Genomic DNA, 14363 nt, shown 5'->3' on the forward strand with positions numbered 1-14363 from the left:
AATTCTTTTCTATTTGAATCATATACTTATGTCCAACAATATCTTTGAAAATTATTTTTATCTATTTGAAAGACAGAAGGCAGATAGATTCCTATGGCTCTCTTGTCTCTATCTGCCGATTCATTCTAGGGATACCCAAAAACTGATAGCTGTACAAGACCAAATCTAGGAACTAATAACTAAATTTAGGACTCTTCTGTGGGTGACAAGGACCGAAGGGTTTAAGGATCACCTGTTGCTCCCTTGCCTGCACATTAGCAGGCAGCTGCAATCATGAGCAGAGATAGGACTCAGTCCTAAGCATGCCAATTAGGGATGCTGTCATTCCAATCAGTCTCTTCTCCCCCTGTGCCAAACACTTAGCCCCCAGTGTGTGATACATTAATTCTGAAGCAATTATTCATACTTCTTACAAATGAATGACACAAACTCAGTAAAATACATGAGAATAGCCTAATTACCTCCCAGGTAATTTTAGTCAAAATAGGAACATTTTCAGAAATTATTAATTTGTTTAAATTAATTGAAAAGTCTTGAAGTTGCCAAGATAATTGATATTATCATTTCAGCAATGCTTGTTCCATCAAAACACTGAAACCTTTGCTGTCATGAAGAGAAAACAAGAAAACTTTCACTAAACTTTCCTGAAGCTTTTTTGGTTAGTTTCTTCTTCCCATTTGTAATAACCTGAAATTTTCTTAGGACTTGTCATATTACGTTGCTAATTTCTAAGGATGGCACTTGATATCCTTTTTCTAGAAAGGTAATATACTTCCCATTTTCTCTCTTCTTGCTCAATAAGTTGGTATTGTTTTGTATAGTAATTCAACAGGCTCATCTTTTAGTGAACTAAAAGCAAAGACATTGTGAGATGCAGAGAGCCTATAGTCTGCTTATAAATTTGAGGAAAAGCCCATTGGGAACAACAGAAGAGAAAGAAGTATTAATTCTCTTGGAATCCTCAACAGCTTCTCTGATGCTTGTGGAATAGATACAAAGTGGAAGGTTTCTTCTCGCAAGACCACTGGGCAAAGACACACTTTAATACAGATGTATAATGGGAAACAAATTCCTTATCAGACTTTTTCTTATTTAAATGGCATACATTATCATTTTATTCAAAATTTAAAGTATTGGGAGACCAGGTAAGTCTGGGCAGAGGTGTGGGTGGCTTGGAGAATCCATGCCAGGCCTGGCTTCCTGCTGGGGAGCCTAGCTCCCTCTCTGCCGCTTCCAAGTGGTGGGCGAATCCTGGGCTTGTCCAAGACCAAGGTCTGAGAATTTCCTCTGTCCACAGTGATCATGCTGTGGGCAGATCTCGGACAGCTCTGGGCATGCTCAGGATCATGGCTCTGCCCACTGCCACCATGTTCATGGGTAGAGACTAGGTAAGTCTTGATAGAGGTACGGGTGTCTGATTCGCCCAGCCACATGGCCGTGGGGCTGTGGCTGGGAGAATCTGTGCTGGGCCAGGCTTCCTGCTAGGGATCCTAGCACACCATCCACTGCTGCTAGGTGCTGAGAAGGTCCTGAGCTTGTGGGTAGCTAGGGTGCCAAGCAATGCTGGGCTTTGCTTGCTGGCCACCCAGCAACGAGCTCTGGGATGCTGGGGGTATGGAATTACTGCCTAGGGACATCCATGGATAAGGCCACTGTACAGGTAGGTGAGGAATGAATCCTGAGGGACACCCAACAACAGGGCCACTGTACATGCCGGTAAGCAAGGGGACTGGGACCTGGTGGTTAGGAGAGGAGAGACTGGAAGATCTGTATGGGTCAGACTCATGCACCAGCCCACATGGAAATCCTGAGTTGGACTTGTTATCATTGGAACATTGCAGACCACCACAAGCCAGTCCATGTGAAAGCTAGGGCTGAGGTCCTGTCTGGCAGGGCTAGATCCCAGTACCTGACTGAATGTTGGAACAGGAGACGAGTCACATCAGGCAGGGCCATTGCACTAACTGCATGTGAGAGAACCAGGTCTGGGGGTAAGTTCTATGAGGGATATGTGGGTCCAACTCTGTGGAAATACAAGTCCCACTGGTTAACTCAAGAGTTGGGGTGGTGATAGGCTGAGCTAGGCATGATTGTAGAACCCGCCAACTCGCATGAGTATAGGGACTGAGAATAGTCTGGGCAGATCCATGCTGCAGCACCCCTGCATGTACATCCTAAAACCAGGTATGAGATGGGCCAGGCTTCAACATTCACCAGCTTATACTCCGCCAAGATGGAGGAGCAGGCTAAGCCGGGCAAAGGCCTAGCACCTGCTGAAGCATGTGAGATCTGGGTCTGGGAGTAGGCTGAGTTGGAGAACTTTGGAAATTTCCATAGTTGTTTTAGCTCCTGCTGGTGAATGTGTAGTTTAGGCCTGGGTGTTGGGCAGGCCGGGCAAGGTAGCTCCCCCCATTGGCAAGTGTGTAGCTTTGTTCTGAAAGGGGACAGACTGGGCAGAGTCAAGCAAACCTTAGTCTGCTGGAAAGTGCAGAAGACAAGCTGGAGCACAGGTCATACCAGGTGAGGCTATCACACCTACCAGTTTGCTTGAGCCAGGGATGGGAGCAGACTGAGCACCAGATTGTATCACCCTCCGGCAAGTGTTGGGACTGGGGCCAGGCCAGCTCAGGCCAGGCTGCAGTATCCAAAGGCAAAGGCTAAACATGGGAGGGACTATGTCAAGCTGGGTAATAGCAACCACTGGCACGTGCTAGATCTGTGGATGGGAACAGGCCTGGCTGGGGAGCTAAGGGGATACCTGGATAGGTTGTGGGTCCCACTGGTGAGTGCGAGAGCCGGATTAGCGGCTGCTATCTGATCTGGACATGGCTGCAGTGTCCCTCGGCAAGGGTATAGACTGGGTCGGGAGCGAGCCAGATGGGGCTAGACTCCAGGACTCACTGGTGTTCATGTGAACCAGGATAGGTATAGGACATTCTGGGTCAGTTCTCTGCTCCTGCTAAGCCATATCTGAATTGTGTCTGGATGTGGACCAGGCTTGACTGGGCTGTAACACCCAACAATAAAAAACAGAATGGGTGAAGACCAGTCAGCAAGGGGAAAGGTTGTAGGGGTGATGATACCATTATAAATTTTTTTATATAAAATTACCACACTGTTTAAGTAGCATCTTTGTCCACATACAACTCACATTGCTCCTCAGCTGTTTATAAGAGACTAGGAGACAGTCTCTTAAAGCTGACATCATAAACCACTGCTAATTAAAGATCAATCAAAAATGAAGGGAACACTTCTCTGAAATGATGATTCAATTTACCTACAAATCTGTGAGAACATATTAAGATGGAACAGTAAGAGTTGACTAGAATGCTAAGTGATTTAACACTAAGTCATGAAATATTGATATACTGTTTCTGTAGCTATCTTTAAGCATCGTTATTTTTCAAGAAGAGTCTGCATATAATTTACGAGTGTTCAGATACCTAGCCAAAATTTAAGAGGAAATTTATGGAAGAACATCTCTCTTTATTCAAATTTTAAATGATGTGGCTTTTCATAGTTCCTATTTTAAAGAACTTCAGTCATACAATACACACTCTTATTCTGAAACCTTGTTAAATATTCTACTCCATAATGTTCTTTGATAGCTTTTCGTCTGATACATTGGCATTGCTTTGCAAATTCAACAGCTCTTGCTCATATTGGATACTCATCACATTTTTCTAACCTACTAAGCTTCAATAATTAACAATGACTTACACAAAGTTTCATGACAACATGTGTCAGTATGAGCAGTATTTTTCTATAAAATGATTTTATCACTAACACTTTCTAGAACAACTTGACAAGCATATTGGTGTGATGCTGTTTTATAAAATTATTCTCAGTGTTCCTTGTGTTAAGATATATTATACCTGACTCTCCTTTATTTAAATAATTTTTTACTCTATCATTTGGATGGTCATTTATAAATGTTTACGATATGGTAGCCATTAAATGTTCACTTTGAAAAGAACATGATTCATTTTTTTCTAACTGTACATAGCATATGCATTTGGATAAACTTCATGAATTAAGTAATCTAAAATCAGTAATTTCTGTAAGATAAAAGCTCATTTAAGTATGTTTAACATGCACAAAGAAAGGAAATGACCATTAATTCTCAAAAATAATTATCTATGCTTAATAAAGACTACAACAGCTGCAATAGTATGACACTAACAAGAATACAGCCATGATCAAACAAGGACACTCAAAATGCATTTCAGGAATCCTATGTGCATCACAGTGTATTTCAAACATTAAAATAGCTTTATTACTATGAGCAATGAGGTACTGACTAGTTAATCATGCCAGAGAATGCACACATATTTATACGCATTGCCTGATTAAACAGACACACTATCTCCATAGAGGCAGCACTACCTTGATCCTTTTTTATTAAGAAAGTGAAAGTTGCTTGCTCCAGGGCACACCAGTTATCTAGTGGTAGAGCTGTGATGTCACATAGATCTCTCTAGCACAATGCCTTGACCTTAGAGCTACCACCATATAGCTGTCGCTTGCTTATAGCAGCAACTGTAAGAAGACAATGATGACGACAATGACAACAATGAAATTTTGGAAGTTTTTGATATGAAGAACAAGGAGTCATTTGGGTTTCTGCTTTCTCCACAGTAAACTGAGAGGAGTGTATAGAATTGTAAAGAGTTACAATTGTGTTTCTTCTCAACTGGGCAATAATAAATTAGTACCCTCAGCTCTGCAACAAAGGGAGAAATGCAAAATACAGGAGAGTGTCCAACAAAGGGATCGACGGAGAATTGGAATTTTCAATGTATTCTGCTCATTGTTCTTGAGACAGGACTCTTTCTTGGATCATTCATTCATCCTCTTTCTCCTGGCCATTTTGTAAAGGAAGTGAATAAGCAAATTGAATTACAAGGTCTCTGATGTAGTTTTTATTAGCCTTTCAGCAAGTCTTTTAGTAACTGGCTTCCAAACTGGTAGATATTAGTAGCTTACATAAAATATTCTAACCTCAATGTCTATCTTTTATGGGGTTTCAAACTCATATGAGCACTGGACTATGAGAACTTAACACTTCAAGAGAGAAGTCTGACTATTGCTTAGGTAGCAATTTTTAAAGCAACTGGGTAAACTTACATTTTTCCACAAACCTATTTGTACTGTCACCAAAGAAAGACTTTGAATTTAAGAATCTGTGAGATTCATGTAATGTAGGTCATGAACTGATCTAAGAATACTAACAGCAGTTTTCTCGTACCGATTACTCCTTTGTTTAAAGATATGAAATATTAACTTAAATGCTAATATTATAAGTATTCCTTTTAGGCCAAAAGCATATTATAAGGTGTATTTGGGTTATGAAAGTGAGATATCAGACCAAAACTTAAAAAGTGAGTTATCAGCTGTTGAGAGTTATTATCATTTACTATGGCATGATACATTTGGATTGATTAAAACTTAGTCGAAATAATTATAGCACCAGTTTTTCTTTACACAGTTTCTTTAACCTGAAATATATTACTTGCATGTATTTACAACAGAGGATATTTAACCAAAGAAAATGAAATTGCTCTATTGGAGAGATACATGTTTTAATTACAACATCTATTTATGCAGGAGGCAAAATCTATCACCAGTACTGTTTGTTTTGGGTTGTGGAACTATGCTGATGTGCATATCTTCCTTAAGTCAACAATAAGCATATTGGTTTTTTTTTCATTAAAAGCTAGTACTTTATATATCACTGTTTTTATCTGGCAAAACAGCACGTTTTCTCCTGTAAAATGAGAAGTTTTACTTTTTTAAAATGTGAGTCTGTCAGTGAAAACATATCTTGTATACCTGTATGGTATAATAAAATCAAATCACTAACATTATACTTGCTCCTGACATCCGGCAGAGGTGGAAAAACAGAATCAATGTTGACTTTCCTATCTCTGGGAATGAAGGTCGTAATTGCAGTACTCACAAAACTTAGCAACGCAGAATTTTCAAAAAATCAGCCCTATTGCCTTCTACTTTCCAACCTGGCTGTCTTGTTTCAAGAAAGTAAGTTATGAAGGCATAGATCTAGCGAGCCTGAAGGCATAGATCTAGCGAGCCAATTGTAGACTGGAAGTATTAACTTCATAAAATAATGTTCAATGGTGTTTCATGAGATTAAAAACCTCATCTATCATACTTGCAATACATATTAAATGTTTTTACAGATTATTTAATAAGTAGGTATTCTCCTTCAGCATATTTAGAATGGAAAATGATGCAAGGAAACACCATAGTAGGGCAAGGCAGGCAATAAGTGCTAGTTCATTATCTACTATAACATCTTATTTCAATGAACCTGTTAGTTCAAGCGGATAAATTTATATATCTGTGAATCCTTTTACCAGGACTGATGTTTAAACAATTAACATTTCACATTCATCAATCACTTTCCTCTGAATGTCAGTATCTAGGAAATTCTTGTTACTGTCTCATATATACTGAATGTTTGCTTTAAGAAGGTTTACATTAGAATAAATAAGTAAAGAAAAATAAAAGCACTGCTGGGCGGCTTATTCAATTATGTCTCTTCAGTGTATTCTTTCACAGCATATAGACTATGAAAGAATGCTTTCCTTGATTGTCATCTACCCGAAATACTAGGTTCTTTTTAAGTATAAAATCTAGAAAAAGGTTGAACATTAGGACTGAACATTAGAACACTGAGCATTAGGAATGAGAAAAGAAAATGGATAGGAACTATATAGAACAATTGAGCTTCTATATTTCCTCAACCATAGACAACTAAATGGATGATACTTATTTGAAATTCTCCATATATGGAGAAACTCCAAGATAGGCTTCTTACAAATAATGGGTAAATATGGAAAAAGAGACAAGTGGGAAGAAGATGTGAATTTCATATCAAAGCAAAATTTTCCTAATTTAAGGCATCTATGCTAAAAAGAGAAATTTTACTAATTTTATTAAAGTATAAAAAGTTATTATATATTTGTGCTGAACATTTGTATATCATCTCTGGTAATAATTCTGAAAATATGCAACAAGAAACTTCAGCAAAACACTTTTTCATTCAGTGTTCTTACCTTTTAGAAATGTGTGCCATTTAATTAATTATAAAGTCAGGGCAAACACATATAAGAACAGATCATTATCTATGATAAAGAAAATTTTAAAAATCAAATACCAGTAATATATATGAAATCACAGAACATTCATATGGATGCCATGTAATCATAAGGCTAAGCAGAATGTGCTTACAATGCACAGGCTAACAAACAATGGGGTACAAGCGCTACGCTGATGTCCACAATTCAAGCATGCCATACACCACTAGGTTCAAGTTCTAACTGCTTCACTTCAAATCCATCTAAATGTTACTATGTCTGAAAAAGCAACAAAAGGTAACTTAAGTAGGAGACCTGGATGAAATTCCAGGCTCTTGGCACTCTTTCTCACACTCTCTCTCCATCTCTCACTTATTTCGTGTGTGTGTGTGTGTGTGTGTGTGTGTGTGTGTACGTGCGCATGCACACGTGTGTCTTAAATTCATCAATGGTTCTAAAAGAAACAAAACCTTCTTTTATTCCCCAAATTGTACATAATTAATTTGTGCAATAATTCTTTCAAGCTAAAACCACAATTGAAGTAAGGTGATGTCGACCCAGAAAAGCAATTAATGATGCCTTTCATTAAATTTGGGGTACTGAAATGTTAGCTGCTCCTACTCTGTGATAATATTGGAGCAGTAAAGTATAACATTCCTGCTCTAAAATTTCTAAAAGTAGCATCCTGGTCAAAACTGGCAGGTCACATTTCTAAATGACATCCTCAGGGCTCAAACTCAGTGAGATAATTGTCACTGTTTTTTGAGTCCCATGACTATACTAACCTGAAAGAACTAAGTCCAAGCTCACCTCCAGAAACGACCTTCAGAGTTATAGTGTGGTTTCTGGGCCTTTGCCCAAGAAACATTGTCTCATATTTTCTGATAACTGAAAATTATTTAGAATGGACAAAGATCTCTCTCTTATACATAACAGAGATGCAACCTAAAATGGAAATACCTAGCTTTGACTACCTACTAAAATTCATCCCTACAATTTACATATCTGATATGACTCTAATTATTCTTATAAAATTTTTCACAAGCATCTTGCTGTTAAGTGCCAACTGCCTTCTACAATGAAATTAAATGATCACTATTGGAACTTCTCTAATTTGAGAAGGTCAAAGATTTGAAGAACAGGAGGATACAACAGAAATATAAAGGGAAAGGCAGACTTGCCAACAGATGCTAGAGATATACTGAACACTGTAATCACAAGACACAAGTTGCTTAAAAGAATTTTAGTTTCGATGTACTGTCTCTGGATTATTTGGTAGTTCAAAGAGTGCTCATGTCCCTTTATTCCAGTGACAACAAAAGAGATTTCTGGGAACATTTTGATGAAAGACAGGCTCATTCAGATTAATGTCTAACCAAAACTTTTGATTTTCATTAAAAAATTGTGAAGTTTTCAATTTGACATGATTACTCTTCCTGATTTCATTCAAGGAAAGGTGATAGTTAAATGACAGCAAACTATCCTATTTGTAAAACACTGCAATAGGATATAGCTTTCATCGAATTCATTACAAACTCAGGAACAATTAGAAGCCCAGTAGGGAACCATAAACTATAAATTTATTTTAGTTATGTTGTCAAGTAAGACACAGACTTAATTTTTTTCTCTGTTCCTTATAAATAACTAGTGGCACAGATGCCATACGATTTTGAGTAACTTCTTAGAAATACATTTTCCTAAATTACTAAATAGTCTCTATGAGCATTTTTCAAAATTTGTTAATACCAGTAAACTATAATATAGCCTCAAATATTACAGCATGAATAAACAATGATACAATTTTAGCGTCTGTTTTATATACAGCATTTTCATACTATATGTAGTTTTCAAAGAAAATATTACTTGCATGTATATACAATTGATTAAAAAGGCGTAAATCCACAACCAAAGGACTAAATATATATATATAGTCACTGTCTTATATAGATATGATACACATATGATTATATATGTATATATGTATATATATACACACACGATTTGCATAAATCCTGCATGTGTTCATACCTCAAAGTTAGCCAAAAGAAACTTTTCCAGTGGTCAAAATTCACTTACTGCAATAACTTTATGGATTTTTAAACCATCAACATATCTTTGTGTACCATATCTGTTAATATCATTACAGATTATCACATTGTAAATGTAGTCTTAATTCAATCCAAGTTTTCACTCAATGAATAATAATATTAGTAACTTTAAGAGATGAGTTACTAATTGCTTTTCAGTTGTATACAGTAATGCATTTTCATTTGCTGTTACCTAATGTAAGATTCTTTAAAATGAATGTATACTTAAAATTAAACATTTGATAATCTATATAAAACCACTAACAATAATTTTATCCTGAAAGCTTATGATGTATATATTCATATAAGATTTCAAATTAACATAGATCCTTGGAGAATATAACAGCATTATTATATATTATAATTAAATAAAACATTTTCCATAATTTGATAGACCCAAATATAGCTAAATCAGATTAAATAATTTTATAGTTACCTCTAAAATAGTACTACAGACTTGTGACCATATAGAACATGATCTTTAAAGCACTTTTGTCTAGAGCTCTATGTCCCAAATTTACTAGTTCCTTAATCAAAAGTCTTTTACTTGCATTATAGTATTATCCAAAGCTTAACTAACATAATGATCACTATTTTGGATTAAATTTGGGGGCTCAGTTTGCCTGGCCCTGGTCCTTCGCCCACGAGTGAAAAAGGTGTAGCTGTGGATATAGATCCTGATATACATGGAAAATAAGGTAACCCATTTGGTACTGCGGCAGAGGAAGGAGAACAGAGCAAATTGGACAACTACCCCAGCAAATGATGGCAGCAAAAATCTGGGTGAATGGAGACTCAAGGTCGATATTGTCAACAGTTCCATAATGTCTTTTCTAAAGTCAATTATACACACCACTAAACTCTTCAACCTCTTGAATTTTCCAAGAAACATCACAGCAGCAAATGTGTTTTTAAACCCCTCTTTCCAACTTGACCCCAAGGCAACATCACAAGAAATGGAAAGTCAGGTCAGGTAGGTATTCTGGGCATTTCCTAGTTCTTACCTCTTCCAAAACACACAGTTTTAGCTCAGATTACCACACCAGGTTATAGCAGTTGTTCATAACTCTAAGCATATATTGAAACCAGTCTATCCACTTAGAATAAAGAAGTACTCACCCAGCTGAGTCTCCTGAATTGTCAGTTTACTTTCCATGGGATACAAAAGTTTGGGTGGCTTGTCAGTCAGAGGAGCTGAAAAACAATAATAATATTGCAAATTGTAATTATGCTGCATGCACTGAAGAATGGAAAACAGGCTATTATTCTAAATATTTCCATTGTCAAAGCAGTCTACCTAGGAGCAACTGCATATTGCAGGCAGAACCTTCAGACTAGCTGAAAAGCTTCTATAAGAACTGAGTATAACACTTGCAGACAGTAACATGACTCTGCTGAAGTCAGGAAGATGGCTATGCTCCATGGAGCATTTTCTATTTACAACTTGTTTCTCTCTTTCTCTCTCTCTCTCTCTCTCTGTCTCTCTCTCTTTCTCTCTCTCTCTTTTTCTCTCTCTCTTTCTCTCTCTCTCTTCCTCTCTCTCTCTCTCTTTCTCTCTCTATATTTCTTTCTCTCTTTCTCTCTTTCTCTCTTTCTTTCTTTCTCTCTTTCTTTCTTTCAAGAGGTGCCCTAATTGTTTTATGCGAGTTAATTAAAGCTGTATAAGATACATGTGGCATATATTATGGTGACAGTTTGGGGCATAGATTTGTCTAATTCCTCTAAATCTCATTTCTGGTTTCCACAGTATGGGTCACATCACCTCAAAACCCATAATTTCAAAACTGCATGAAGTATTTCCTATATAAGAATTCTGTAAATTGGGTACAAATGTGCCATTATTTTGGTCCAAGTGCAAAAACATATTTACATTAAGAGAATTTTTTCCAAGTTATATTGACAAGTTAGTACACAGCTTTCATTAACATTATCAGTTACATTTTAAAGCATGTATCACTAATATTAAAGATGTTTTTGTATTTTAACTTTCACAAAATTGTTTTTTGCTGTAACTTTCAGTTGCCAGTCTACAAATCTGAACATTCGTTATTAGGCATCTTAAAGACAAGTTTGTCATTGCCTACCTCATTGCTAACTAAATCAGTCTACCTGGATTTGAGATGAATAGACAATTCTCTTTCATTAAGCCCTACCGCTGATTAGATTGCTTACTTTTAAAATCTGTTACTGTGAACTCTTCTGCAAGCAGAGAGAGGATCATTTAAGGATTGCTAAACTAGATGTTCTTGCTTTGAGAGCTTGCTTTCTTCCTTGCCAAGAGGACATGCCATCTTTGTGGATCATTGGAAGACTGATCTAGACACAATTGCCAAGAGTTGGCCACGTGTATTCATTGGCCAGACGATTCAAGAATTCAGTGTTTTGGCAGCTTGCCTTCATCTTTCTTTACAGCAGAATCAGTGCAAACCGCAAGTCAGAAAAGTAGGGTTCAGTTTCCAGAGGTCTGTTTTTGGAGACTAACATCACACAGGGTTAAATAGCTTTTATTAATAACCAACTCATGCATTATTCACTCATTTCTATTACTATTTAAGAAGGCGATGAGAATAAAGGGAAGGGGAAAATCTACATAATAGGATGAAAATCATTTTGAAATTCTTCTGAGAGGTATGACATCACTAACTTTAATTTCTCAAAGTGATCGTAATTGATTTTAATCTCCTGCTGTCTCAATAGAATATTCAATAAAAATTGGTGCAATATTCTCCACTAAAAATCAAAATTGTTCATCTCCTAGATTCTGGTTACTTACTGATCTCTGTAATCCTCAAAAGAAACTAAACTCCATTTGTAATATCTTGTGATTAGGTAGCTGTTAAGTAGACACATAACAGTTTTCTAGAGAAAGCAGTTTAGAGAAATTTTGTCTGTTCAAAGCTTACAAATTCATTTCAGTAAGGAATGCAAATTTGTAGAGGAAGACATTAAAATCTATATGAACCTCATTTTATCAGAAATACAAAATATTTTTGTGATTCTCCACTTCAATAAATTATGTACAGCATGACATAATACTACAGCTTTAAGACTTTTAGTGTTACTCTCATGTGACAAACACGAAGTCAGTAAGGCAATTGTTTAAATATTTATTTTTAATGGAGAGGGAGGACTTCCATGAGCTCTTTCGCTACACAAATGGCAACAATGGTCAGAGGTGAGCTAATACAAGGCCAGGAGCCTCCTCTGGGTCTCCCATATGGCTGCTGGGTCCCAAGGACTTGGCCATCTTCTACTGCTTTCCCAGGCCATAAATAGGAGGCAGGATAGGAAGTGATCCATATGAGATACAGTTACACAGGTTGAGGATTAGTCCATTATGACACCATGCCAGCCCTGAAGCAATTATTTCATTAAAAAAAATTATACGCAAGACAGCATGACATAGAAAGAAGAGACACAGAGAAAGAGGTCTACTATCCACTGGTTCACTCCCCAAAAGGCTATGATGAGCAAGTCTAGACCAGGCAGAAGCTAGGATCTAAGAACTCCATCTTCATCTTCCAGATGGGTAGCATGGATCCAGAGAATTCCATGCTTGTTAAGCTCTTTAAAAAAAGAGAGAACAAACCAAAACAAACAAACTAGGTTTCCTAATGCCATACGAATTCCCCAGTGGCCTTCTAGGGATATTTAATAAATAAGGATGTAGTAAGTTGCTCACTGGGTATGGCCCCAGGATATCCACTCCTCTTTGAAAAAAGTAACTTTTTATTTAGGTTATGTGAAGTTACTCAAGATTTTCATGGAAAAAAATGGTATTAAAAGATACATTTATTTTACTACGAAAAAGTTTTTGAAATTCTTATGTAACTTTTTCATATTTGTTTTTCATGAACTTTTCAAAGACTACTTACATTAATGGTTTCTATGTTTTTGCATCAAAATAACATGATTATTCAATTTCATTTCCATGAACTTTTACAAGTATCCACCTGTATCGATATTTCAACAAATACTTTACTGAAAAAAATCCAACTCAGTTTAACTGCTGCATATTAAAAACTATAATGTGCCAGGAAATGGGATACAGGATTTGAGATATCTGTTTTCTGCTCTTATAGCCTACAATGAACTGCAGTTTAAATAATAAAAATAAGTCATTCTGGAATTGATTCAACTTTGTTTTCAAGATCAAAGTTCTGAGGTACAGAGAGACAGCACATTCAGGCTAGATTTCTCCCTAGAACTTTTCCTTCCAATTCTTTGCAAAGTGCCCCTTGAACAGTTTATTAAGAAACCAAAATGTAGGCTATGCAAAATCTCCCTTCATGGCATGTATCATCTGATACAAGAACAAAAGCATGAGAAATCACACCAATGTAGAGAACAGTTGTGTAATTTATCACTTGTTAACTGTCATGTTTTGGTATTATGCTTTGATGATGTGAGTTAGGTGCATTTTTCATATAAGTGTCTTTGGTAAAAGCAAATGCAAACTTTCAGATAACACAATTAAAATATTATATTCATGCACAGTAACAACATAAGAAAAGGAAGTGATTATTTCAGCTATGATATAGTTCAGGTTCATAGCCATGAAGGTGATCATTTTTGCTAACACACTGAAAATAAACTTCCATAATATAAAAGCAGAACCTAGTCTGTCTGCCTCCATTAGCACAAGTTGTCCTGGCCTGCCCTTTATCAAAAGGAAGTCACTGACTTAAGGGAGTCCAGCCAGCCTTACAGGCTTCTAATCCCTGGACTCAAGTAGTCATTTGCTTCTTCAATAGAAAGTTCAATGGCCAGTATTGTTCTGGAATTATTTGGGTAGGGGAATTCCAGGTCTGGGCAGAATGTAACTGCTAAATTCACGTAACCCCCAGACCAACTGGAGCCCACCTGGCCATCATCAATTGCCTAAAAATCGCAGCATCACTCACTAATCAAAAGAAGATCACAAGTTCCACTAACCAACCAGGAACTTCGACAAAAGATGATCAGCCGCATCACATCCCAATTCCAATGCGTAAGAACCTTCACACCTAACTCCTCAGGGAGCCCAATAATTAAACAGTAGCTGCCAGGCTCCTTGCCATGTTCTTTGCAATAAGAACTATTTCCTTCCACCACCCTGATGCCAATGATTGGCTTCTGTACGTTGCATGAGCAGAACCAGTTTGAAGGTTCTACAACAATGCCTCCAACAAATTTG

The 14363-nt window shown here is 36.9% G+C and overlaps 1 protein-coding gene across 1 annotated transcript in view; it reads right to left on the reverse strand.

The window, feature by feature from the left end:
• Nucleotides 1-14363, reverse strand: part of IL1RAPL1 (interleukin 1 receptor accessory protein like 1) — a 1237397-nt gene that overhangs the window by 262351 nt on the left and 960683 nt on the right. The window contains exon 6 of the mRNA XM_041000130.1: nucleotides 10307-10381. Within this exon, the coding sequence (XP_040856064.1) occupies nucleotides 10307-10381 (75 nt within the window). The remainder of the gene's footprint in view (nucleotides 1-10306; nucleotides 10382-14363) is intronic.

This window comes from Ochotona curzoniae, unplaced genomic scaffold (assembly GCF_017591425.1).
Source record: "Ochotona curzoniae isolate NIBS_2020 unplaced genomic scaffold, NIBS_Ocur_1.0 contig_1274, whole genome shotgun sequence".
Lineage (NCBI taxonomy): Eukaryota > Metazoa > Chordata > Mammalia > Lagomorpha > Ochotonidae > Ochotona > Ochotona curzoniae.